Consider the following 27,531-nt stretch of genomic DNA (forward strand, 5'->3'; position numbering starts at 1 on the left):
TAGGGTTTAGAGTTAAGGGGTGTGGTTTTGGAATTAAGGTTTAAAATTTTATAAAAAATAAATACTAAAATAAAAAATAAAATTTTAAAAACAGTTTCAAAAAGTATTTTTAAATTATAAAAATAAAATTAAAAAAAAAATAAAAAAAAATTCGAAAAAAAATTCAAGAAAAAATTTATAAAAATTTCGAATCTGAAAACATATAATCTGAAACTATAAAATTTTTTTTTTTTCATTTTTGTATTTTTATTTTATTTATTTATTTATTTATTTTAAACCAAGGGTATTATGGATATTTTACCCTTTAATGAATGTCATTTTTGTGACTTTCTCCTTCTAGTGCTATTTTTGAGACATAAACTTCAAAAGGTGCTATTATTGACAATTGCCCTAAGAGTAACTGTCTTTTTTTTTTTTTTTTTGGTCATTGAGTAACTGTCTTTTACTCTATACTTTTACTCTTTAGAAATAAAAAAAAAACTAAAATTGTTCAAAAAAAAAAGAAATAAAAACTTATCAGAGACAATAAGAAGAAGAAAAAAAAACATGACAAAAAAATATCGACCGTCAATTAAACAAATGGGCCAAGAAGAGATGTCGTCCAAAGACACGTTCAAGGTACACGACGACAAACAAAACACTTCTATAACCACGGGACCCACAAACTGGGCAATGTTCAGAGGCAAATCTCAGCCGTGGATTCTTAGCAAGTGGAAGAAACGTACGCACGAAAACGTCCTTCTTCCCAGATGAAATTTAAGAGCCTCAGGATTGAAGGCATATTCTCGGAGAATGCCATTGCCCACTCTCATGTGATGGAAATCGCATCCATAGGCAAACTCAACTACTGTAATAACGCCACGTGTTAAATTTGGTCAGTCCAGCTTCCACTCTCCTCTTTACATAAACGGACCTCCTTCTTCCTCGTTTTCTCCTCACCTCTCTCGCTGTCTGATCACATCTTCATCTGTAAGTTTTCTTCGCAAAGATGTTATCTTTCTGCTGAAAAAGCATCGATTTGTGAGTTCTTCTTCCTGTTGCAATGTTTAGGTGAAAAGGGTCTCTCTCTCTCGCAAGATGGCATATGTGACAGCTTCCCATTTTGTCTCGCTTGTCAACAACAACCATGGAGGAGCTTCAGGCTCTGAGGCCAACGCCAATCTGTCTCAGATCAGCTTCAAGTGTCAATCCATGACTCACTGTGGGCTAAGATCCTTCAACATGGTGGATAGGCTTCAGAGGAGATGTCAAGCCAAAGCTGTTTCTGCTAAATCCTCAAAGGGATTACAGCAGAATGCTCCTAAAGCTAAACGTGTGGGTAAGATTGTGTGTGAGAAAGGCATGTCTATGATCTTTATTGGTGCTGAGGTTGGTCCATGGAGCAAAACCGGTGGCCTTGGTGATGTCTTAGGTGGTCTTCCTCCAGCTCTCGCCGTAAGTTCAATATATATATATGCATGACGTCTTTGATGGACCATTATGTTTATGTTTTTTCTTTTTTTTGTTAGGCAAGAGGCCACCGTGTGATGACAGTATGCCCTCGGTATGACCAATATAAAGATGCTTGGGACACCTGTGTAGTGGTTCAGGTACATTGTTACTCTTATATGGACCTTCAACAACAATCAAGCATCTCGTAATGTTATCTGCTGATAATGATGTAGATAAAAGTTGGAGATAAAGTTGAGGACGTGCGTTTCTTTCACTGCTACAAACGAGGAGTTGATCGTGTCTTTGTCGACCATCCACTCTTCCTTGCAAAGGTTTGTTTTCTTGTTTACCTAATCAACAAGATCATTCAAGCTATGATCTCACAGAGAATACTAAGGTAGGTTGTGGGCAAAACTGGATCCAAAATCTATGGTCCTATAACTGGAGTAGACTACACTGACAACCAACTCCGGTTCAGTTTGTTGTGTCAGGTAAACACTCTTTCCCTTCTTGTTTCTCAATCTTGGTTTGTTTTCTGTGTCAAGACCGAGCTCCTTCCATCTTTATGAGATTTTTTTTCTCTATCAAGTGCCAAGTTAGAGAGAATATTAGAGAATGATCACTTAGATTTAAATCCTACCTTCTTAGGCTAACCAATCATCTCAAATCTTACAACCTATCTTGTTAAACTCCATTTGGCTGAAACTTGAAGCCCAAAAAGAAAACTGTTTTTTGAAGATAGCTACTTCAGAATCTGTGTTTGAACAACATATGATAACTTGATTTACTTTTGGTCGTTGGCAGGCTGCTCTTGAGGCACCACGGGTTCTAAACCTGAACAGCAGCAAGTATTTCTCTGGACCATATGGTGAGAATGGTTTTCAATTTCTTGTAAAAGCTTTTGAAAACACTCTGCATTCTGAAAAGAAAAGGGATTGTAAACCAATCTATGATGTTATTATAGGGGAAGATGTGGTGTTTGTTGCCAATGATTGGCACACTGCTCTCCTTCCTTGTTACCTCAAGTCTGTGTATCAGTCACGCGGAATCTACATGAATGCAAAGGTAAATGAACTTTTTGTACTCCTTTGTTACGGTAGCTAGATACTTGGTTTGCCAAAATCATAGACAGTAACATCAACTAATCTATAGTCGTCTGATCTAACAGGTTGTGTTCTGCATTCACAACATAGCCTACCAAGGAAGATTTGCCTTTGACGACTTTTCTCTTCTCAATTTGCCTGACAGCTTTAAGAGCTCTTTCGACTTCATGGACGGGTACTAATTCCTTAAAAAAAAACACACATTAGTACACTCTCTCTGTCCTTAGCTTGATATCTGTGTTCTTGTTCCGTGTACAGTTACGAAAAGCCAGTAAAAGGAAGGAAGATCAACTGGATGAAGGCTGCGATTCTAGAAGCATGGCGTGTCTTAACAGTTAGTCCATACTATGCTCAAGAGCTCATCTCTGGGATCGATAGAGGCGTGGAGCTGCATTCATACCTTCGAATGAAAACAGTTTCTGGAATTATTAACGGCATGGATGTTCAAGAATGGAACCCGGCTACTGACAAGTACATCGATATCAAATATGACATTACCACTGTAACGGAAGCTAAGCCACTGATCAAAGAAGCGCTTCAGGCCGCTGTTGGACTTCCAGTGGACAGGGATGTCCCTGTGATCGGTTTCATTGGGAGATTGGAGGAGCAGAAGGGCTCTGATATTCTCGTGGAAGCTATCTCCAAGTTCATGGGCCTCAATGTTCAGATGGTGATCCTTGTAAGTAGTGGACTTGCGTTCACAAACTTTTTGAATCTTGTCTGATGAAGTTTTTATGACAGGGAACCGGTAAGAAGAAGATGGAGGCTCAGATTCTTGAACTCGAAGAGAAGTTCCCAGGGAAGGCGGTTGGAGTGGCGAAATTCAACGTGCCATTGGCTCATATGATCACAGCAGGAGCTGACTTCATCATTGTCCCCAGCAGGTTTGAGCCGTGCGGTCTCATTCAGCTGCACGCCATGAGGTATGGAACCGTCCCTATTGTGGCATCTACTGGTGGGCTTGTGGATACTGTTAAAGATGGCTTCACAGGTTTCCACATTGGAAGATTCAACGTCAAGGTAGCTAAACTTACACGCTGCGGTTTCTTCCGACATTACAAGTAATTGTGTCTTACAATGTTTTTTTTCTCTGTGTGTGTGTGTGTTTGTAGTGTGAAGTTGTGGATCCAGATGATGTGATTGCAACAGCAAAGGCTGTAGCTAGAGCTGTTGCAGTGTACGGTACACCCGCTATGAAAGAGATGGTCAAGAACTGCATGGACCAAGACTTCTCCTGGAAGGTCCGTTTCATTCGTTTATCTTTTTGCTTGGTTTGCGCTAATGGAAACTGATTTGACGTTTATTGATGGATGCAGGGACCAGCGAGACTGTGGGAGAAGGTACTATTGTCACTAGATGTTGCCGGAAGTGAAGCTGGAGTCGAAGGTGAAGAAATAGCTCCTCTGGCGAAGGAGAACGTAGCGACACCTTGAGAATGTGAGTTTTGAGGAAAACCGTGTTTGGTGGAAGAAACTAGGACTAGGGAAGACACGAGTAAAATTAATGTGTTACGTTACCTGTGGTTATGTATATATACGGGAGATGTTTCAATTCTAAAATAATAATAAGTGCATGTTCGTTTAATCATCCGGAGCCCCGAGGGAAGCTGTGAAAGTGTAAAGACGACAACTAGCTAGCTACATCGATAATCGAACAAGGGTAATGGAAGAGAATATGTTCCTTTGCCCAATAGACAACCATATCTTTTTCAAATCTAGTGATGCGTTTGTTTTCTATGCGGGATTTGAATGTCACGTTACAATGTTCGGACTCTTTTTTTTTTGTCAACTGAATTTCATTAAAAGCCCAATGCGCATTACATATGATATTATAGATACTGAGGCCCAACACGGAGGACTTGGATCCCCGTCCCATTACGGTTGGAGCAAGCACGTAATTACCCCCCCAAAGCGCGCAGCAGATTCTTCGATTGACAAGTAGACTGGGAAGAATAATAGAATTCAGAGCGCTGACTTCAAAAGACAATCTAGAAGATCAATGTTTTATTAACACAACTCAAAATCAAAGTTAAACGAAAGAGACATGTGGTGGACCTGTTGATTTTAAATTGAAACACAACAAAAAAATTGCCTTAGCAAAGTGAAATCCGATAACAGAAAGGGTAAAAAAAAATATAGAATGGACCTCTTGTTTTTCTATTTAAAAAATGAATTAAAAATAATTCGAAAATAGAAAAAAAAGACCATGAAACCTAAGAACTTCAGTTTATTTACAAACCCAACCACCATAACCCATCAACCCGATCCGACCCAACTTGCTAACCCTAAATTCCCAATCTCTCATTTTCGAATTCGAAACTTCCTTCCCCAACCACGATCTTCATGATCTCATTCATCTATCTCTCATCTCGAATCCCTCTAATTAGTAATCAAACTCATATTCAAGCATCAATAATCTTAAATCGGATCTCTATCTCTGATTTCGTGTGCGCCATTGAACAATGTCGCCAGAAACGAGATGTGTATTTTGACATATTTAATGTCAGTACATGATCATTTGCTGTTTTTTATAGATTATATGAAGTCTTATATTGGTCTTTAAGAACTTTGTCGCCGTTCACCAAAAATAAATTTAAGCTTAGAAAGTGGAACTCAATGAATTCCAATGTATACACTCCCCAATCACTACGGCTCTTGTTTTGTTTAGGAAGGGCATCAACACACATATGACTAAATATAGTGTGATATCTAGAATATCAAAATGATTCTGTTAGTCGGTGACTGCACAGCTTTGACAATCCAAAGGATGAGGATGGTTAATGGTTTCATGTCCTTGTTATGATATATTCCCGCACAATTAAAGACTTCAATTATTTAAGTAACAAAATTTATGCACAAAGAGAGCCAGTGGTTACCATGGACAAAAACCGGAACTTATATGCCAACGTCTCACACTAGTCTCGTTCTTTCATGTGAAGGCAGATCGCCAGTGCTATAATGGTGTAACAAACAATATACTTTGAATTTTTATCCTTCAAAAATATTAGCATGTCTTTATGATTTGAAAACTGAACAAGGAGCTCAAGAAAGCCATCCAATCTGGATTTCATAGCCGCAATTTAGTGTTGTACTAATTCAAAGTCTTTCATCACTTTATTATACTCATCCCGAAAAGTTGTCTTCACTATCTTTGGAATTGCCAGTTTGCATGTGTTGTTTATCTTCTGAATTTCTGTTTCAGTATTCTTTTCGATTTTGGCAACTCGAATCCATACTTATAAAAAATGAAAAAACATTAAAATATAATTAGACAATCAAAAATTAACAATTCATGTAATTCAACACAAAGAAAATCACATACTTCATATTACAATCGGCAATCAAACACTATCAAACCTGACCAAATCACAACAAAAAGTTTATATATCCTAAACTGGTCTCTCTCAAATTCACATAGATGTCTTATACAATTTCATATATCTACACATGAACATTACGTCAATCTAACAAGAAAAAAAAAGGTTCGAGAAAACCATAACCGTAAATTACTGATAAGGAAGAATGGCAGTGGAAGAAGAAAAACAGGAGAAGGGAAATGGGATACTGGTCATCACCGGCAACGAAAAGTGATTTTTCACCATTGATTAACTCTGATTTTCAAAGATGAAAAAACCGAAAGAGATAGATGACAAATAAACCGATGAGAAGGAAAAGGGAAGGAGGAGTGGTGAAACTTGGTAAAGAGAGGAGGAACAAGGGTTGAAGTGGAGATTAGTCTCACTGGTGAACAAAGAGATTCAGAGCAGCATACAAATTGACAGCTAAGGAGAGTTGCCTAAAATCAGGTTTGAGTGAATAAGGTTTTGCAGGATAGGATATCAGTTGCAAAGTTTTTTCTTTTTCTTTTTAAAATGTAAAAATATTATTTAAACTATATTTTTAAACATGCTATTCCTTATTTAATGTGAAAGAGTAAATGAAAATAAAAACAATTATATTCTAAACGTACTAAATGATTATGATTGTTCTAAATGAATCCCCTATATAGAAACATATGTTGGTTCTTAAAGTTTATAGAAACATATGTTGGTTCACTTAACATATATTAGATACTTTTTGTTAAACTAACCATAAATTAATTAACAATCTACAATTAATATGTTTCATTCTTTCCTTAAATTAAAGCTACGGAATTACCAAAAGTGAATAGAATATATACTTGACAATTAATTATTTTCATAATAAATATTTGATAACAATTTAAATATCCTCAATTTACATATCCATAATTTAGATTATTTTCGTATATGTTATATTTTTGAATTTTTTAAAACAACTATAAATTACAAAAACTGTTAAAAGTCTCACAATGAAAATTTTGTGATCAATAGTTTCAAATTTTTGAAATTGGGAACTTAATATTTTAATTTCAAAATTTGAATTGAATTTTCAAGAAGGATTAAATTATTAAAATTTTAAAAGTCCCACACTAAAAGTTTTGTTATTAATGGTTTAACATTTTTGTTAAAGATACAAATAATCATAAAATCATATGATTAGGAAATTTCATTTAGTAGATACTCCTATTGAAAATATATTATATATCTACGTAAATATTATTTAAATTTAATTACATACAATACAAATAGAATAAAATAATTGTTTTAATGTATTTACCACAAAATGATTGTAAATAAACAAAAGTGATTTCTTTAATTAATGTATATGTCTCAATTTAATTTTACATGTAAAATTTTTATAATTTATAAATTATTCAATATATATTTCTTAATTTATTTCATAATATGAAAAATGTTAAACAAATAATAATAAGTAAAAATAATATGTATATAACATCAGATCTTTGATAAGACAGCTATGATCGAGCTGTCTTATCAGAGATTGAGAGCTAGTTGCGTTGGATTGGATGTGGTTACGAGAGAAGTCTCCAGCAGATCGGTGTACATCGGATCGAAAGATGAGACCTATAACGAGTTAGAACCGAAACTCGATTGTGGTGAAGGTGTCAGTGGTGCCGGTGATGGTGGGAGTAACGGTAGAAACTTGGTTATGTGGGTTTTTTCTTTCCTGGAGACTTTAGCGAAGAACAAGGTTTTAAAGGTATCAGCCAACGACCTTTGTGTTAAGGCGTCCATGTCCATAACTAGTGTATTACTCTACTATCCATACTTTGGTGTCCACGTTCACAATTAATTTTGTTTACAATTTAACATATATATACGAAAATGGATATTAAAAGATAGAGAATTTTATATATAGTTTATTATGACAATTATTTTTGTTTAATATATTTTAGATTTTAATACAAAAGTAAGTAAAACATAAAGAAGAATAAGAAAAATAATAAAAAAGCCAACATTCTCTTTCCTTTTAACGGTATAGTTATCCAAAAAACCAGTCGAAGCCACAAAAAAATGTCATATATAAAAAGTGTTTATGAATGTAAAAGAAACTCAAAATGTGTGCTAGAGAATAATCAACTTAGAGTTATTCGATACTGGACCAAAATTTTTGTTTTCAAAATGATTGTCTTCCTTGAAAGGTTTTTCTCCTGTCTCAAATCAGTAAACATGCCGCTAAGACCAAATAATCTGTTGCAGCATTAACTTGTACGTAATTAGTTAACCACCGTCACTTTGCAAATGTAAGAAGAACAACAATATGCCAATTTTTCTCCCGCCCACCTAGATACTCTATAATCTGTTTCCCCCAAAAATTTCCCTCGCTGGGACCAAGGTAAAAGCCCTAATCAAACAATCTTTAGAATCAATGAATGAACCTTGAGCAAATCAGCAAACTTTGCCATGAGTCCTGAAGAACGCAAAGGGTATTTTCCGAACTAATCCTCATCCATACTCGATGCCTCTGACTCACTTCTCACTCTTCGATAGAACAAAACATATGCGGCCGGACTCTTGATCTTAGGCTCATCTATAGGTGAAACACGGCTGTCATCAAACTCGTACCACTTGTTCTCGTCCATCAACTGCAAAAAGGAAATAGCCCCACACATTTGTCATTACACTCATTAGGCATGCACAAATAACAAAAGATCAAGTTAGATGGTACAAAACCTTAGCATAAGCAGTGTAGTGACCACCTCCCATACCACCGTAATGATTGCTAATCGCATACAGTTCGTAAAGATACGACTCACCCTCTTTATTCTTCACGTACTTGCTTAAATCTAAGTCATGAATCGGAAAATCCACGAACGTATCAATCTTACTCTTTAAAAATCTGGTATAGGCGAACCGTTTTAGGTGGAACACAAGAATCTCTGGCAACTTCCACAAGTTCAGCTTCTTGTTCGCTTGCCTGTGTTCTTTGCAAGCAGGACAACACCACATATCATCTGGTCCGAGAGGCTCTTCTGCTAGAAAGGCTTCCAAGCATGAAAACAAAGAAACCTTTTCCGCCACCGAGGAAGTTGCTTTATAAACCTCAGGTAGATCATTCAAGTAGCTGCTTGAATCATATTTTTCATGCTCTTTCTCGTCCCACTTGACTACGAGCCTTGTAGCACTAAGAGGATTCGGAACAAAATCGGACTCAAGTGGCTTGAGACTGGAAGAATAACGATCTAACCAGAAGACGCTGAAAGAAAACTCTTTTTCACCAACTGTAGTATCCTCTAAGCTTCCAGATGATGAATGAGTCCGGTGTAGCGGTGATAGCAATCCAGAAATAATTGCATCAATGTCACTTCCACTATGTCGTTCTGAGTTGACATAAGTAACAAGGGGAATTCCAAATAACTTTCCAGAAATCTCTGCGTCTCTGCCAAAATCAGACCTGTGAGATTTGAAAGATAGACAGAACCTAAAGAATTCTCGAATGCTTACTGTTTCTGCTCCGAGTGAAGAATCTCTAGTTTGGCTTTTCCTGGTCCTCTGTGCATCTGGTTGAACCTATATGCGACAATACGGTCGTTGTCTCTTATCTCACTCAGAGACAGCAGTGGAGTCTCAAGATATTTATAGACCTTGTGAGCATACACCTGAAAGGGAAAATCCAACATTTTAGTTGAGTCTTTTTACATGAACAACCTAAAAGACTCAGACAAAATTATTACATCTGCGAGTAAAAGGCTTTCATCGTCTTTCAAGCCGCAAGCGGCGCCTATTGCATTACTTAGATCTCCCAATGAACCATCTTTAGGAACTGTTACTGTGTATGGCGTCCGAAAACGGTTACCGTCGCCGTAAAACACTGAAACAGTCATTGACCGAGTGAGACTTGTTGGCAACGGCAAAGTTAAGTACATGAAGGGATCAAAGGTGATTGAGAATTTTCCACAATCTGGGCAGACAAGTGTTGACTTGTATTGTCCCTAAACGTGAAAACACATAAGAAACGGTCAGAACATAGAGAGAAGTGGCAGAAACTTCAAAGCTCATTCAGGAGGAATTGCGTACTTGGCAGACATCAACAATCACGGAGTCATTACGAGCCTTGTGATATTTCCACATTTCTTCGGCTACTTCATCATCTGGACGACCATCTGAATCTTTAGATTCAGTGTAAGTTTTTTGTTTAACCTTGTTCAAGTCTTCATGAAGCCCATCCAATAGGAAAGAAAGGACTTCCTGGAAACCAAAGAGTTAACATTATTAGTAAGACAATCTATTTTTCTCTTAGTTATCAACTTGAGAGTACATGACTTACTTGACAATCATGCTGATTATAACCACTAAATTGAGGTGCAAATCTATCAAGTTTTGTCTTAAAAAAGCGTGGCGCAACTGCATTTTTTCCAGAAGACCACAGCTTCCTCAGAAGCTCACCAACCGCAGTCGCAAGCTCACCCTGCATACCGACCGATTCTATAAATAAATTTTCACACGGGGGAAGGAAATATAAACAAACCAATTCAAGTTACTTACTCGCATTCCCAAAGGATTATCTTCATTTATGTCATCGCTGTAATCTTTCAAGAAATAGTCAACGAAAGGAGGCGTATGAGCTAAACACTGAAGAGTGCTATTCATAAAACACGTGTTTCCCAAATTATGCAATCCTCTTAAGCCTCTCTTTTCTCTTTCCCCAAAACCACTCGAGGAGTGACCATTAGCACCAGGCGTAGTATTGGTAGCATCTGATCTCGTAGGCCCTACAGGTACAAGAGCTAACTCATTGCCCGCCGAGCTCATGTCATACTTAGAAGACGCATTCTCATCAACTTCAAGAAGAATCTGCATAGGATACAAACTCTTCAGCGTGGCCTTTTAACCATCAAAAGCTGTCAGACACTTACATCATGGTCTACTTGAAGGCACGATTCCTCCAAGGTTCTTTCAGATGAAGGATCCAAGAGTACGCTTTTCTTCTTCTCGAAGTAATCCCAGATGCGAGCCTAGTTATACATATAATCAATCAAACACGGAGCAACCATTACAAGGAAGAATGAAGAGAACAAAGGTTAAGAGCAGACACCTTTTCTTTTGAGACACCTCTTGCAGAACAAACCAACTCATATAGTAGACCTACAGAAGCCTGATACATCACCATAATCCATATATATCAGAAGGGAACAAAGCACAAAGTGTTTCACTTTCCACAAAAACTTCATACCTGTTTGCTCAACCTTATGGTTGCACTGCTCTTGTCTCTACTGTCTGTCAGCTTAAGGCAGAGTGGATAAACCTCCACACTGTAGCTCTGAAACCTTTGACAGATTAACTTTCGCTGTATAGTAGGACCTCCTTTATACCTGAAAGACATAGAAACAGATGAGCCCTTTGAAAAAGTAGACCCAGTAGTATCAGAGGAAACAATAACCATTCCACGAGTTTTTTCCAAACTTGTTGAGGAACAAGAACGTAGTCGACGCCTTCCTCAAGCCTCCTACAAAGCTGCGGATCACTAGCGTCACTTTGGGTATCGATAATATCATGATTGTCAATCGGACCGGGCCTAGTAGGCTCTCTACTAGATCTCTGCCAGCTTGTATACCACCTGCATTAACATCAAGAATGTAACTTGTACAAGAAGCTTAAGATCTTCAAAATTTTTCAAACAAGAACCCAAGATCATGAGTCCGATGAGGTGCACAATTTGCATGGAGGGGAGACCTGTTAGAGATGACGAAATACAAGTTGCCCTCTTTCAGATTATCTCCGGCTTCGCTAATCAGCTCCGTCACAATACGTCTTTCTTCCTCGAGAGTGCACGGAACATGCGTTTCCATCTTCGTCGTGTTAAGATGCACGCAAGGTCAACGTACAGTTGTATCTAGAAGAAGACAGACCAGAGACCCCTTTCCTCTTCTCCCCCTTAACAGAAACAACGGCCAATCCCCAAGCGCCAATTTTTCGTTTCTTTTTCTATTCTTTATATTAATACATATATATATATATCTGTTTAATTTTTTCTCTTCGCAATTCTAATTGTTAAGACTTTTTCATTTTTGGACCAAAATATTTAAACATAAGTAGAAGAGAAATTCCCTTAGTAGCTATTTTTAGTTTATTTTCACAAAAGAGATTCCAATGAGAAAAATGACCAAAAAATATTTTATTAAATGACTTATAATTAAGGGGTGGAGTTTTGGAGATAGGGTTTCAAATTTAAAAAAAATTAAAATTAAAATTTTCAAAATAAAAAAGCTATTTTGGTCATTTTATTTTTTGAAGACTATTTTTGCGATAAAAATTCAAAAGTGACTATTTGAGAGAATTGTCCATAAATATATCGTACAAAGTCAAAATGATCAAAGAGTTTAATTAAAGAGGCAAAAAGATACTTATTATTTAAAATTAATTAATTTATATTTAGTGTTTATATTTGAAGGATGGAGTTTCACAAGAGATTACGGTTTAGGAACTTTTTTAAAAAATTAAAATAGTTTCAAAATGAATTTTCAGATTTAAACAATAAAAAGTAAAAATAAAAAAAACAGTTGGAATTAAAAAAAGGTATTTTTAAAAATAAAGAAAATTGTTTATTCAAATATTTATTTACATTTATAAAGCAAGGTTAAAAATGTCTTTTACCTCTTTAATGAAATCTATTTTTGTGTGATATTTGGGTCAAAATACCTATTTAAGGTCTTTTAGATTTTATATGTTAGTTTAAAAACTATTTTATGTAATTTGAATTCTAGATTTAATTATTAGTTAAGGAATTTATAAAATAGTTCATTTAAAAACTCTTATAGTCTTCCCACATCATTGAAATGCGTCATGATGGGTCAAAACCTGGATCAGAAAATAGAATAATTCTAAAATAGAGATGTGTTTCTCTCCAATGTATTCTTCTATTCTTACTTCTAAAAATGAATATTTTCAAAAAATTCTATTTTTATTTTACAACAAGTACGTTTTATTTATGACAGTTGAAAATCAACCGTATTTAGTTTTAATTTTTATAAGATTTTTACACAATTATAACTTTGTTTAAATTAAAATTTTATTATAATATTTTTAGGTAAATAAAAAGTGTGGTTCTAATGGTAAATTTCTCTGTCTGCTCCATCTATGACATCTTTTGCGGTTATCACCTTTGCTCTTTGTTAGCATCATGTTTTTTGTAACTTTTTTAATTCTGGTTTGTGGCAGTGGGCTCCTTTTCATCTGTTTTGGCAATGACACAGCTGGTTGCTTTTGAAATCATGCTCTGTGTTTATGGCTGGTGTGTTGTTTATGATACATTTGGTTGTGTCCCTGAATCCTTGTGTTGCAGTTGTTTATGATAGATTTGGTTGTGTCCTACTATTGTTTGCGTTCGGATTGCGATTTTGGACTGGACTTGGTTTCTTAGTTGTATTTCATTTCGAAAAATTGTAACTCGTTATATTTTTTTTTTTCTTTTTGTTCTTAGGGAAGAATGATTATTGCTCATTTATGTGATGAGCTGAAAGAACTGAAAACAATTATGTGCATGGTAATATTCCTTTGCACTTGCAAACGCAATAACCGCAAGATTGAATGATGGGTAGGTAAATTTTTTTTTTTTTTTTGTTTATGGTCATTGCATAACATACTTTTATTGGAAATTGTCTTCTCTTAAGAATGAATGGGTGGTTTGAGACTATTGGAGATAAAATGATTCTTGGGAGTCAGATTCTTTTACCAATATGTGTACACTTTTTTAAGATAGATGTTTAATGTAGTATTTTTATTTCTTATATTGTGTATATACTTATTATTTGTTTTTTCCTTAATTATATATTTACTTATTTTATTTTTTTTGTTTTTATATCAAATGGTAATATTACGATAGATGTTTAATGTAATATTTATGTTTCTTCTATTGTATATTTACTTATTCTTTATTTTTTGCTGTAATATAATAATGGAAATGATAAAAATGTATAACTATAAATTTTTCAGATAGATGTTTAATGTAATATTCCATTTCTTATATTGTACATTTAATTATTATTTATTTTTCTTATATTATATATTTATTTATTTTAATTATTTTGCCTTTCATCAAATGGTAATATTATGATAGATGTTTAATGTAATATTTATTTTTCTTCTATTGTATATTTACATCTTTTTATGTTTTCTTATAATTTAATATAAAAATGTAAAACTATACATTTTTAAATAGATGTTTAATGTAGTATTTCCATTTCTTATATTGTGTATTTACTTATTTTAATTTTCTTCCTTTTATATCAAATAGTAATATTACAATAGATGTTTAATGTAATATTTTTGTTTCTTTTATTGTATATTTACTTTGTTTTTATAATGTATTAATGTCGTGTGGCATCTTTTGGAAGAAGGATTTTATGTTGAGATGAACATTCCATAGAGCCTCAAATAGTCTCTTTTATTAGTACTAGAGGTTGGTCCGCCCTACGGGCGGGTGAATTACACTAAACTATTTCATATTAGAATATATTTTAATTTTATAAAATATTTGAATATTTACTTTATATTAAAATAATAAATACAATCTATTTTTATTTCTTTTTATTCTAAGATCATATCATAACTTTTATTAAAATTTTTTGGTTTTAATTATAAAGATCAATAACATTTTTTTCTGAGAAAACAAAATTAATAAATTAAAGTTAATGAACATTTAATGATTTATATTTTTCTATTTGATTTATATTTCAATTTGATATATTTGAAGAAAATTTAAAGTAAGAATAATTAGTATATTTTTATACGGGTATCAGATTTTAATATTATTACAATAACTAATTTTTTCACGATAATAAATTACCACATCCACCTCCAAGCTAAATCAACTAAATAAAATGTAATGTGTTAAAATTATAAAAAAAACATTTTAAAATAATTTACAATTGATTTCAAAAAATATCACAAAATAATAATTAGCTTATATTATGTAACAATTTTATATTTGATTTTCAATTCATAATGATATTTTCTTTAATTTTTAGTGATTTTCTAACTATGTTTTGTAAATTATTTTAGCGATTGTTGAATTTTTTTATAAAAACTTATTTATTGGAAATTTCACGCATGTTGCTTGAAAATATTTTTATAGATAATGTTATAAATTAGTAAAGTATTACATTTCTAGTAGAATTTTACTTGAGTTTCATACACTACCCTATCATATCAAATTAATACAGTAGTGTCTGTACGAACGATTATTTGAGCTCTTAATGTTAATAATAGCTATGAATGTTTCAATGGCTGTTTATTTGTTTACATTTTTAACATCATTTTGTTTACATTTAGTGGATAATAACTGTGAGTTAGTATAAGTGGGTACTTATTTTACACATTGTAGGAAGACATTAAGTTGTTTGTGAACTTTGGCTTGGGCTTACCATTTGGCTTGTACTGCTAAGGAATATGTATTTGTAACTTAAAGACTTGTTGATCTTACTGTTAATGAAAACTTGCAATATTGTTATTTGAGCTTATTTTTTGTGAAGGGTGACTTTAGAAACTTGGTTTATTTTAGTTGTGTTATTGGAGCGTGGGTTATATGGTTTTTGTCAGAATAAAGCAGAGAAGTTTTTGGAAGAAGATCATATAATATATTTGAGCTAGCTTATCGATGATTAAGCCTTGCTTGCTCTACTTTCTCAGAATGTGTTAGCTTATGGAGTTTGTCTATTGATATCTAATAGTATGGGGGTGTTGACAATTACTATGATGAGTGTTGATATAAGAAAATGGAGAGACAATTGTTCGTAACTGCACCATAACTGTTTGTTACTTGACGATTTTAAGGAAATTTTTCGGATAAATATTTAGTAGAATTTCATGCATATATTCTATGTTTTTAAGGATATGAGTCCATTCATTAAGCTGTCTAATATTTTAATCCTTCTTATCCTTAATAAAAAATGCATCACCACGTACTTGTGGCTCTGTTTCGTTATCGTAAATAAACTAAAATATGCAAGTTCTCTATAACATTTCAAAGCGTCTCAGACATAGCTATTCCTAACAATGTGTTTGACTGTTTCGGTGTCTTCCCAATGAGTAGTTTTGCTCGTCGTTGTTATGAAACTGGACTCCTATCCAAGCTGTTTCCTGCAATGTATGTTAAAAAGCCAGGCTGATATATTAAGTTATATTGTTAGAAAGTGAAATCTTACTTGTAGCTTCCGTATTATCAAGTATTTTTATTCTCACAGGCTTTGTGAGTCGTGAGAGAGCCACAAACAACTGACCATGCCTACAAACTGGTCTTGGGAGATTGAGGGCAACCTGTGCATAACATACTCTTATTGGTGGTATTGCCTCTTTTGGAATATGAACGGATGCATATTGTCATTTGCGAATAACTGAATCCTTAGGAATAAGACTTTCTCGCCCACATGAATCCCTGTCAAAATCTTTGCCGACATTTGAGGGAGATCATTAGCTCAAACTTCAATGCACTACAACCGCAACACCGAGCTTGCAAAATTTAGGAAATATGAGAGATTTTTAAAGTAGCGAAGGCAGCAAGAGAACACCGTTGTAAGGTACCTATAACAGCAGTACAAACCTGAGATCAAAAGGTAATGCATCAAACCAAGCTTTTGGGAGGACTCCAATTTCAATGTAATTTGTAATGTTTTATTTTTCTGGAAAAGTACCTGAGGAGAAGGATATATGGTGGATCCAAGTTTCGACTTATTTCCTTAATCTACAGACAAAGGTTCTAACAACAGATATCCCAAACCAGAACCAGTTACTCCACCACCAGCATTAAAGACCAATAACCCCTTGCAAGCATGTATAGTTGTCGGCAAGATCTCTGACACTGTTAAGACAAAGGTCCACAATCTCCTTTCCAACTGCAACTATATAACTTCTAATCACCATTTGAATAATCAGTAAGAAGAAGAGAAAAATAAAATTTTCTCTCACCATTGGCGAAGTTGTTCCCAGAGATAAGTTACTCATGATTGAAAAGCTGCTAGTAAGTCCCGGTAGATTTCATAGATGACAATGGTCTCGAGATCAACAAAGACAGCTCCCAGAATATGGTTTCCGGCTCCATTTTTGCAGACAAAACTGTCGAAAGCGTCAACCGTCGTATCATTGCTAAAGAACCAAAACGAAGCTATGATCAGGTTCTTGGCTCAACAAAAAAAAAACTTTGAATCCATAGAAATTGGAAAAATTCTGTACGAAAGTGAATTAAACCAATGAGTTTCATTTTGTACTTTTTCATTTTTCTTGAGGGCTTAGTCCCAAAAAGGTAAAATATGCAAGGGAAAGTGTACTCTCACTCACCGGGTGTTGTTTGTGAAATGGGAGCTAGATGTTTCCACCTCAGCGTTCTTTCCAAAAATCGAACCAAGCCTTCGATATACTTTCAAGGTCTTCCATGTTTCGGCTAGAAGTTCCTATAAATCTGAAAAATGCCAAAAATAAGGTTTTGGCTTAGAAAGAGACAGAGATTGAAAGAAAACGAATAGTTTGGTTCAACGAATCACAAATGACCAAATTACAAATCAGTAGTTTGGTATTGATAATCTCACAAACGAAATCTCTTTGCAGTAGTCGAAAGAACATGCATTTTGAATCCGCCTCCTCTCCTTATATCCAGACCAATAAGCATGTATCCTCTCGCTGTGCTCTGGGATCCCAAAAATGGATGATCCTAAATAGAAGCTTTGCCTCTACCAAGCCGAGAAGAACATAACTGAAGAACATAGCGTAGTGAATGTGGAGGATGATATTGCTGATTTGTTGGTCATGGAAGTGAAGGATTTTTTTGTAGACTGTAACAGAGTGATATATATATAGGGCGAAGGCATGGAAATTCTATCGGCAAGTAGGTTTTGATTGCAGAAGCCATTAACATAGATTTGATGAAGCTTAATTATTCAGGCAGAAAGTTACACCAGAAATCCGGAGCGGCAGGAAATTTGGGGTTTCGCGAGTAGAAGAAGATGGAAGGACGTGGCTGTACAGATTTTCGGGAAATGTTTTGGGCTAGTTAAAGGCCTTTTGCAAATTGTTAATAATCTAGAGAGCGAGAGTTTTGTAAACGTGAGATGAAGAAATTGGAGAGTAACACGTGGAGAAAAGAACCAATCCCATTGGCTGATTTAAAGTGAGGACGTGGACACTCTCACCACTCATCTTATTCTCCTTTTAGTATAGTATAGATGATTATGGTGCTTACTGCTGATGATGTGGTTGAAACTATAAGTAAAATAACAATATTTATATCAAACTTAAATAATTCTTTATAGGCATTTTTCTTTGGGAAAATGTTCATTAAAATCGCAAAATTTCAAATTATGGCTATTAAATTAATGAATTCTTCTATAACAAATTAAAACATCAAAGTTTTTATCGACTTTTCTTTTAAATCACAAACTTTCGTTGACTACCAAATTAGGCATATCGTCAGATTAGTTAACTGGACTTTAAAAAATATTAATTTTTTTAACGCTGAATATATTATGCTATTACAAATTCTGAGAAATATTACAAGACGATTCTACAGCCGACAATTCTACCTGCCTTATGAAGATTCACGTCTGACTGTATCACCTGAGCCGCCCTAGCGGATCCATGCTTGACGGTACTCCTTGCGCCATGCTGCAGATCTCTTGTATGTCGTTTCTCCATTTCTCTTTTAAAAACTATTAATTAGACGTTACTTAATTAATCAGTGTTAAGTTAATGAAATAATTCTTTTCTATTTCATTAGTTTTGTCTTTCTTTATGGTATATTTTAGCAATAACTTGATTGATATTAAACGTGAACCAGTGATAACAAAAAACCATAACAAAGCATACTACCTAACCATTACATGATCCAAAACGAGTTCAGAAAGAGTGATAACCCAACAAATCATTACACAGTCATTACACAATAGAATACAAATCAATTTCAACACTCAATTTCTAGTGGAAAATCTTGTCCTTGTGATTAGCCTTGTGCTTGTGAAACTTCTCCCTAATTCAAAAATAAAAGAAAATGTATGAGACAAACAAAAATAAAATTTATCAAATTCAAATGAAAATCTCAACAACATACAAACCTGTTTTTTTGGTCGTTCTCTTGGCCTTTTAGGTTGACTCCCCACACAAATTTTTACAGCCTTGTTTATTGTGTCCATCTTCCCCACACTTAGCCTGTCAGAATTCTTATATGGCGTGTCAATGTGCTCTTACTTGATCCAGATTCATTCCTTCTTTTCCTTCTAGCATAATTACTTGGTCTTTCCGGATTGCCTCTTCTCCATGGTGGTGGCAAAACAGCTAGCGTATTCAATCTAGGCCACCCCATCATCTCTTGTACATGCTTATTACCATCCTTATATGTTTCTCGCCACATCTTTGTTATGTAATACTCATTCACATAAGCTTGCGGCATGAACACTTGCGGCATGAACACAAGGGATTCCAACCATCTGCAATTTTATGCAACAACAAGTCTTCCCATTCATAAACCACATAGTTAACACCATTGATCTCTATCTCATGCAAATTATTTCTGTCCATGTAACGGACGCAATGTTATGATAGTTTTATCACCCTTTCTATCTCGGCATGTGCTCTTTTTGTGAACCTTATCTTCAATCTTTCTGCAATAATGGACTTCTTTGCATTACGTACCATACATTGTTTCCTAATATCCTCTAGCAAATCTAGAAGAGATTTTTCCTTTCTTTCTGAATTGTCTTATTAAAAGACTCATTGAGATTATTGAGATTGTTATGGCAGCATGTTCCAATCCTAAAAAATGCTATAGACGATGATTTGGGATCAGTGTTTTGTAAAGAATTATAAGCATGATGATTGAACCTGTTTAGTGCTTCTGAATTGTCGGTAAACTCTCCTATTGTGTAGCTGCGAGCTATCTTCCAAACCAGGAGTTGTGGTTCATGATCATGAGTATCTCTTTTCCATTTCTCCATTATGTTTCGAGCACACTGTCTATGTTCAGCTTGTGGAAGAATAGTGTGAACAGCCAAACTAAACCCTACAACAGAAAAATACGGATATTAAATCATCAAACAAACAAAAAGATGAATGATCCAACAATTGCATCACTACTAACCTTCTGTTTATCTAAAAGGCGCTTCTTCCATCTTCGAGACTGTTGGGGTCAAAATCGGTAATGAAAATATCAACTGAAAGTTCCCAAGAAATCTTTCTAAATAAAGATTAAGAATACGAAAAAACTGAAACTTCATATTTTTAGACTATTACGCGACAAGCTCCTAGCAAAGGATCATTCAACCTCTCGAACAGACGATTACGAAGCATCGAAAAAACTGAACCAACATCGTCCGACCCGCCATCGGGCAAGTTTCATAAGCCAAGTCCAACTCTCCCAATGGCGAGTTGGATCGACCAATCCAACTCTCCATTAGGCGAGTTGGATGAACCACTTCCAACTCTCCCCATGGCGAGTTGGATCAGCCTCGTCCAGTTCACCATTAGGTGAGTTGGATCAGTCGAGCACCATGCACCCTCGTCTCCGGAGCTCCCCTCCCCCTTTTGGGTCTTGGTCAAACTGTCTCTTGTTTCGTCTTGATCAGAGTTAACGTTGAAACTTTACGATAGAAACGACAAAGACTTATTTTCTCGTATAAGTTTGGATCAATCGTATAAAACGTAATGGTTAACTTAACAACATGGTTATCTCGGCTATACGATTAATTTCGGCTATATTCGTAAAACCGACGTCACGAAAGGTAATTCTTCTGAAAAAAATCGTAAAAACGTTTTAGTCGAAAAACGGCCCAAAGGGTCTAAAGCGCGGGAAGAGCCCACTTACGGGGTTTTACGAGAATCAGGCCCGAAGTCACTATGACAGTTTATTGAATATTCGCGAGAAGAGATAAATGTCAAGTTTGAAGATAAATGTCAAGTTTCAAGGGATAATCATAAAGATCAAGAGAAAATTAATTATTTTCGCGAGAAGATAAACTCGCCGACAGCTCTTAAGGCCAAGGCTTTACCCGTTGTAAACGCTCATACGCAGATTCGAATAAGACCTTCTTAGCTCCCTTTTCGTTTTATTCAAGTTATTGTTTTCGTCTGTTTACGTTATATGATTGCTTGAGGTTTGGCTTAGCAGAAATATGGGACCTCTGGGATATTTAGAGTTTCATAACTTTCCTAATTTTACGGAAAATGACGGTGTGAATTTTGGTTCCCACAGTTCGGCGCTAGAATGATGGGAGGTACAGATCTATCTAACTCTTAGCCGCAAACGCTCGATCAGAAGTTTCCGCCAACTCGCTTCATAATTTCTCAAACAATACTCTATGTTCATAGATAGAGAAACTTTCGAAGTCGATCTCTGGAGCCTGGCCCAGAAAGAAGACGAACCTCTCTGTGACTTTTTGAATAGATTCACGCTCGTCATGGCGAGAGTTAGCGGGATAAGCGACAAAGTGGCAATAGACGCGTTCAGAAAGACGCTCTGGTAAAAGTTGAAGTTCAGAATGTGGATAACTTTCGGCAAGCCGCAGTTAATCCAAGATGCTCTCCTTAGGGCTACGAGTTACATCACCATCGAATAAGAGATGAAAGTTTTATCGTAAAAACATAAGTCGACAAAAACATCCTCGAAAGATGCAGCATAAGACCAAAAGTCTAAAAAGAAGAACTCTCGTAACGACAAGTATATCCATCACGAGAGGGAATAACTCTAGGGGCACATAACTATGCCATAAAATCCGAACAATGAAGGATGTCGAGAAATATGTGGACTCAAAATTCAGGTTACGATGACTCCGTCTTCTGCGATTTCCACCAGACGCGAGGTCACTAGACCGTGAACTGCAAAGCCCTTGGCGCGAGGCTTGCCGCGAAATTACTCGCAGAAGAAATCTCCGAAGTCGCCGGTATCAAGGATCTCATCCGCGATTCCAATCACCCGCCAAAAAATGATAAAACCTCAGAGAATTCTTCTCAAGGGAATCAGTCAGGCAAAAAGCGCGGAAGAAGTCATGACGATAAAATAAACGACAATAATCTTCAGAGAGTGAGCATGATCATCGGTGGGTCGTAGTACTGCCATTTCACGGTATCGTCCATCAAGGCTTACCAGCGGGAAACTGAAAAAAGCGCGAGTTGGCCGACCGTGTCTCCACCTAATATCACTCAAATTACCCTAAGGAGTGATTTGTACTCTCTCAAGTTAGAGGTTCAGTTGTAATACTTAGGAATTGAATCCACAGAGGAAGATTATACAATAGATTTGTAGTTTTCGAAATAAAGCTAGACAATTATTATTAAAGCAGTAAATCAGTTGAACAAAGTAGTTGTTCGATTGAATGGTTTTTGGTTGTAAACTGTATGTGGAAGAGCTAGATTTGGGATAATTCTCAGGTGTGACAACTATGCAAACTTAATTAATTTATTTAGGAATTATAAATTATATGTTCTTGAACTCAAGCTTCAGTATAATCTATCAACATTCGTTTGTTTTTATTATTTAATGTCTAGATCTAAGATCTAAGTTGTCGCTTATTGATCTTGAGAAAGTGTCGATCGATGATTCTATATGAATGTCGATCGATACACCTTACAGCTTGTCGATCGATGCAACTATTAAGTTGTCGATCGATGTTCTTTCTAGCACGCTTTGCAAACAGGTCTGATAAGTTCTCTAATCTCCTAGACCAACTTTCGTGTGTATCTAGTTAATTAGATCATTCTAGTTTAGTTTCAGGCAATCAACCGAGCTTCCGCTGGCACCAGTTAAACCTAAGATCTAAGTTTAGGGTGATCAATCCTAGACTTAGCATTAAGAGTAACTAGATGAAGAACTATTTTAAACATCCTAACAATCAGTTCATATTAGCAATTCATAGATCACCCTTTGAAGAACCCTAATCTAACAGTAGGACTACTCAGACATATTCATAAGATACATAGTCAGGATGTTCTGAATAATACTTAAATGTAATGAATGTGAAAAATAACAAGACAAAGCAAAGAAATATAAGAGTTCAAGATCTTCTCTGTTATGAAGTTCATATATCTCTCGCATATCCTAAGCTCTCCAAGTTATCAAGTGTGCCTCATCTTCAAGTGTGTGACAATGGTGGTAGAAGTCTTAAGAAGGTCTACCTCCAAAATGATACAAAACCCTAATAAATAGCCTAACATGCGGCCAATGACTTATGGTGCAATAACTTGGAGTTTTGGGTAAAACTTGTGATTTCCTTAAATGCTGATTCTCGCGGATGGTTTGCCGTCGATCGACATCGATGGTGATCCGTCGACCGATGTTAGAAGTGATCTGTCGATCGATGTTTATTCTCAATAATCGATCTGCCTTAGTGATTTCAGCATAACTCTTCAAAAAGGTTCCAAAATACTCCAAAACATCATTTTCCTCAAATGAGTCCCTAAACTTATAAAAGCTCTGAAAAGACTCCGAATGCATATAGAAGACTCTAAAAACATATATAAACATGGTCAAAAAGTGGGTAAAATCCATGATATATCAACATCCCCAGAGTTATCTTTTTTCTTGTCCTCAAGTAATATATAGAACTATTGTGTGAGAATTGTTTGAAAACAGCAGGGACTCACATGACTTAGAATAACTACTCTCACTTCTGAAATTTATGATAGATGGAAGTGAGTCATTATTAACCTTAGATGCTTTCAATGTACTGCACACTAGCTTAGTCACTATACCATATAATCACACAACTCAACTAATAGCTCTTGACATACCCCTCTACTGACCTCATTTCTGCATATCAATCACTGAACACATAAAATCAACTCAAACAAGTATCTGGATTTATAGGTAAACCTTTCTAATTCTCCCTCTCTCTTCTCTCTTTTTTGAATCAATTTTTTTTTTTGATGGCAAAGTTGTAGGCAAATAGTGGGGTCATTGATAATGTATCTACCCCTCGCTTCCAAACAATGTGTGATCATTCTATTAGAGTAGAATAATGGGGTCGCATGAGACACTCCTACCCCTCTAAACCACAAGAAATAATCTCAATCTTTTGTAACTATTGATGCTAAAGAGAGGTGGAGAGAGAAATAGGGACACTAAGTTTAATATCGTCCAGACTTACAAGTGGACTTTGATCCTATGTATTCCAAGCTCCAAGACAAGCAAGGAGAATAATTTAAGGTTAGATGTCAGCTTTGGTTTCTTCAGGTATTCTTAGCAAGTGTGGATGTGAGCATCACGTGATACTCTGCGGTGTTTCTATCTAATACATCATGTAGTTAGTAAATCTAGATGGTGCTAGAAAGTGGTTAGAGCAGCAGTCAAATAGTATTAGATCATAGTCCCTTTCTTGACTTAATAAAACCAAATTTTAAAACTCTTTTTTTTATATATATGTTAAAAGCTCAAGATAGAATGAAATGTTAGTAACTACCTCCCCCAGACTTAAACAACACTGATCCCAGTGTTATTTAGTCTAAGTTTTGTTAGGAAAGTGTCCCCAGAACTCTTGACTGTCCAAGAAAGGCGGGACGACGCAACGTGTGAGCTTGCTACTGAACCGATAGATGTCACAAAGTGTGAAGAGAGGAATCCTGTGTCTGATGCCTCGGATGAAGAAAGTCAGTGTGCCCTCGTGCACCATCTTCACCCTCTCGTTGGAGTAATAGACCTGCATTGTAGCCATGAATTGTCTCACTAGCTCGAGGTACAAGTCATAAGAGCGTGTAGCAATGGTTCCCAAACCCAACTCGCGGATCAGCTCCTCTAAGTCCGTCTCGAGCCCAAGTCTCCGTATAGTCGCCTAGTCGATGAAGCGTGTGGGCTCGATGGTGACCTTCAGCCACTCATTGTAGAACAAGCTTTCATAGTCATCCCATGCTTCTCAGATTTCACAGTGGGTGCATTTGATGTTCTTGACGGCTTCGTGAGGATCAGCAAAATGCTCAAAAGTCTCAAGGGGTTCTCCTTCCTTACCCTCGGCCAAGGATTGTGGACCATTTCTGGAGGTGGTGGTGCGTTGGAGCTGCTAGGGCGATCGAAACGTCTTTCTCTCTCTGTCGGTCATCTGCAAACAAAAAACACATGAGGTTGTGAAATTAGCAAGGATGATGAAACGATGATCGATGTCGATCGACACACGTATGTCGACATCGATCGTTAGCCTGAGTGAATCGTCGATCGACGGAGATGTCGTGTTGTCGATCGATGGTGCAGTCCCTGCAAAAATCTAACCACCACAATTCAATTTCATATAACACAATGGTCACACAATTCAGTACAAAACTCGTTTCCCATTGGTCTAGCAGTCATAATATTGTTAAATAGAGCTATAATTCCGAGTTCTAATTCATCTCAAGTGTCAACCCTAGAAAACCTTAAATTTTGATGATTTCGACGGTATACCTTGTAGATCGGTTGATTGAGTGAACTAAACAGATAAAGATGTTAAAATCGAATGGGGTAGGCTCAAGAACGGCCAAAATCGGCTCAGAAATGATAGAAATCAATGGGTGGAGGTTTCAGAGTGTTTTTGCGATTTTAGGGTGAGTTCGATGAAGTGTCGAATTTAATAGGTCAGTGACTCGACAGAGACAGTCGATCGACACCGATGTGTAAACGTCGATCGACGCCCATTTCTAAATGTAATAATTTAATATATATATGTTGGGGAAAAATATTCAGGTATTGCATTCTTCCAGACCCCAGGCAGGACACCGGCCTCCGGGTCCCCGCTAGGAGACGCCCCGGCTCCCCTCTAGGAAGCACTCCAGGTCCGGTCCCACGGACCACCCCTTCCTCCGGGAAATAGAAAAATTCCGATATGGAGAACCTTCCATATTTCCGAATATTAAAGAGTTTAACCTACTCAAACCGATTCAGCTGACTTTAAGACAACTATATAATGGAAGCCCAAACCCTAGAACAGGGGATCGACACTTGAAGACTTAGAGATTTGAGCTTGACGGCTAGAACTAGGGTTCATACTCAATACATTGTAGTTCCAGCTTGTTTACTCAATAAAACATCTCTTCAAGTCTATTTCTCTTCAATCTTTATGAAATCAAAGCTTGTCCATCATTCTATGGTACTCACTTAGATCCTACACAAAAATCCCCTAACAGTTTGGCGCTAGAAGGAGGGGAGTATTCTAAACTACTTGACAATTGTTGGGGAAACAAATACTCAGGTATTGAATTCCTCCAGATCCCAGGCAAGACACCGTCTAGGAGACACCCCAGGTCCCCGCTAGAAAGTATTCCGGGTCCAGTCCCAGGGACCACCCCCTTCCTCCGGGAAAAGGAAAACTTCCGATAAGGAGAACCTTCCATATTTTCGAATAAAGAAGACTTTAACCTACTCAAACCGACTAAGGCCGACCTAAAAACAACTATATAAGGGGAGCCTAAACCCTGGAGCAAGGGATCGATGCTTCAAGACTCAGAGATTAAGGATAGGCGGCTAGAACTAGGGTTCTTACTCAATACATTGTAGTTCCAGCTTGTTCTATCTAACAAAACATCTCTTCAAGTCTATTTCTCTCTAAATCTATACGAATACCAGCCTTGTCCATCGTTCCGTAGTACGCACAAAGATCATACACAAAAATCCCTTAACAGTTTGGCGCTAGAAGGAGAGGAGTACTCTAAACTGCGTGATAATGGCGGTGGATGTGCAGAACGAGCGACCCGAAGCTACTCCAAGAAAAGCAGAGCTCCAAAGGTAACTCGACGGTATACAAAGCCAAGTAACCGAGCTAAATAGAGCTCAGATAGAAGTTGCAGAGAATCCCTAGCTCTCCTCAAAAGTCCAGAGCTTGAAGGAGAAGCTCGACGAACACTCCAAGCAACTGGAGCAGAGCGCCAAAAAGCTCAGCCAGCTCGAATCGAAGAATCTAAACCTCCGAGGCGAGAACCAAGCCCTCAATACGGCAAGTAACAAAAAGCGTCGATTCCGGACTCGGATCCGACCCATGCCGACTCTGGAGACACCTAACTCCAGAACATGCACAACTATCCCGCCTACGACGTCGCAAGGAGACGCAGAAACACGGGAAAAGGCTAAGGGTTCTCAAACGTACGACGTAGAAGACAGCGAATCTGAGCTGGAACACGACAAGGAAGCACCCGAGGGAGCAGCAAAGACGGAGTCTCCCATGGTTGCTTACCTGAGCAGATGTTCTCCAAGAGGCTCAACGCCATGCAGTTCATGGTTGAAAGGCTCCGAGGGGTAGCTCCCCAATCCGGAAGAGCAACCCCGATTATTAATTAAAAAAGTACCCTGTTGAGTTGTCATGTAATTAAAATTCTAACTTTGTTAGTCCAAAATTAAATTGTTAGAGAATGTTATATTATATAGTATGTTCGTTATGGACCATTCATTTATCAAATTAAAATTATTATATTTTTTTCCTTAAATAAAACCTACGGAATTATCTAATGTGATAAGGATATATATGATAACTAATGATTTTAATTAATAAAGATTTGCTAACAATCTGTATACTTTCTATCATTTTGTTTAATTATTTATTATTAAAATAAATTACACAATTATATTAATCATATAATAAAAATTTAGATTTTTTTATATGTTGTATTTTGAATTTTTTTAAATGAGTATATATTACTAAAACTGTTAAAAGTCTCACATAAATATTTGTGATCAAGGTTTAGTTT

General features: G+C 36.1%; 2 protein-coding genes across 3 annotated transcripts; one reads left to right on the forward strand and one right to left on the reverse strand.

Annotated features, from left to right (window-relative positions):
- Positions 1-431: 431 nt before the first annotated feature.
- Positions 432-4,121, forward strand: LOC103874772 (granule-bound starch synthase 1, chloroplastic/amyloplastic). The gene is made up of 12 exons (XM_009153210.2): positions 432-969; positions 1,051-1,434; positions 1,509-1,589; positions 1,665-1,763; positions 1,833-1,922; positions 2,236-2,299; positions 2,396-2,496; positions 2,600-2,709; positions 2,793-3,213; positions 3,276-3,554; positions 3,647-3,775; positions 3,851-4,121. Exons 2-12 carry the CDS (start codon positions 1,078-1,080, stop codon positions 3,965-3,967), a joined length of 1,848 nt encoding a protein of 615 aa, XP_009151458.1. The 5' UTR covers positions 432-969; positions 1,051-1,077; the 3' UTR covers positions 3,968-4,121.
- A 39-nt stretch (positions 4,122-4,160) lies between these two features.
- LOC103874770 (putative ubiquitin carboxyl-terminal hydrolase 11) lies at positions 4,161-27,531 on the reverse strand. 2 transcript variants are annotated; one of them, XM_033291333.1, is made up of 17 exons: positions 17,436-27,531; positions 17,188-17,308; positions 16,819-16,995; positions 16,545-16,745; positions 16,059-16,453; positions 11,590-15,993; positions 11,297-11,473; positions 11,090-11,228; positions 10,952-11,011; positions 10,773-10,871; positions 10,402-10,710; positions 10,184-10,324; positions 9,934-10,104; positions 9,591-9,848; positions 9,361-9,515; positions 8,590-9,295; positions 4,161-8,501 (listed from the first exon to the last, which is right to left on the reverse strand). In XM_033291333.1, exons 6-17 carry the CDS (start codon positions 11,703-11,705, stop codon positions 8,355-8,357), a joined length of 2,478 nt encoding a protein of 825 aa, XP_033147224.1. In that variant the 5' UTR covers positions 11,706-15,993; positions 16,059-16,453; positions 16,545-16,745; positions 16,819-16,995; positions 17,188-17,308; positions 17,436-27,531; the 3' UTR covers positions 4,161-8,354. The 2 variants fall into 2 exon arrangements, with proteins under 2 accessions (XP_033147224.1, XP_033147223.1); XM_033291332.1 differs by having other exon boundaries at positions 11,590-16,453.

The sequence above is a fragment of the Brassica rapa genome, chromosome A05, assembly GCF_000309985.2.
Source record: "Brassica rapa cultivar Chiifu-401-42 chromosome A05, CAAS_Brap_v3.01, whole genome shotgun sequence".
Lineage (NCBI taxonomy): Eukaryota > Viridiplantae > Streptophyta > Magnoliopsida > Brassicales > Brassicaceae > Brassica > Brassica rapa.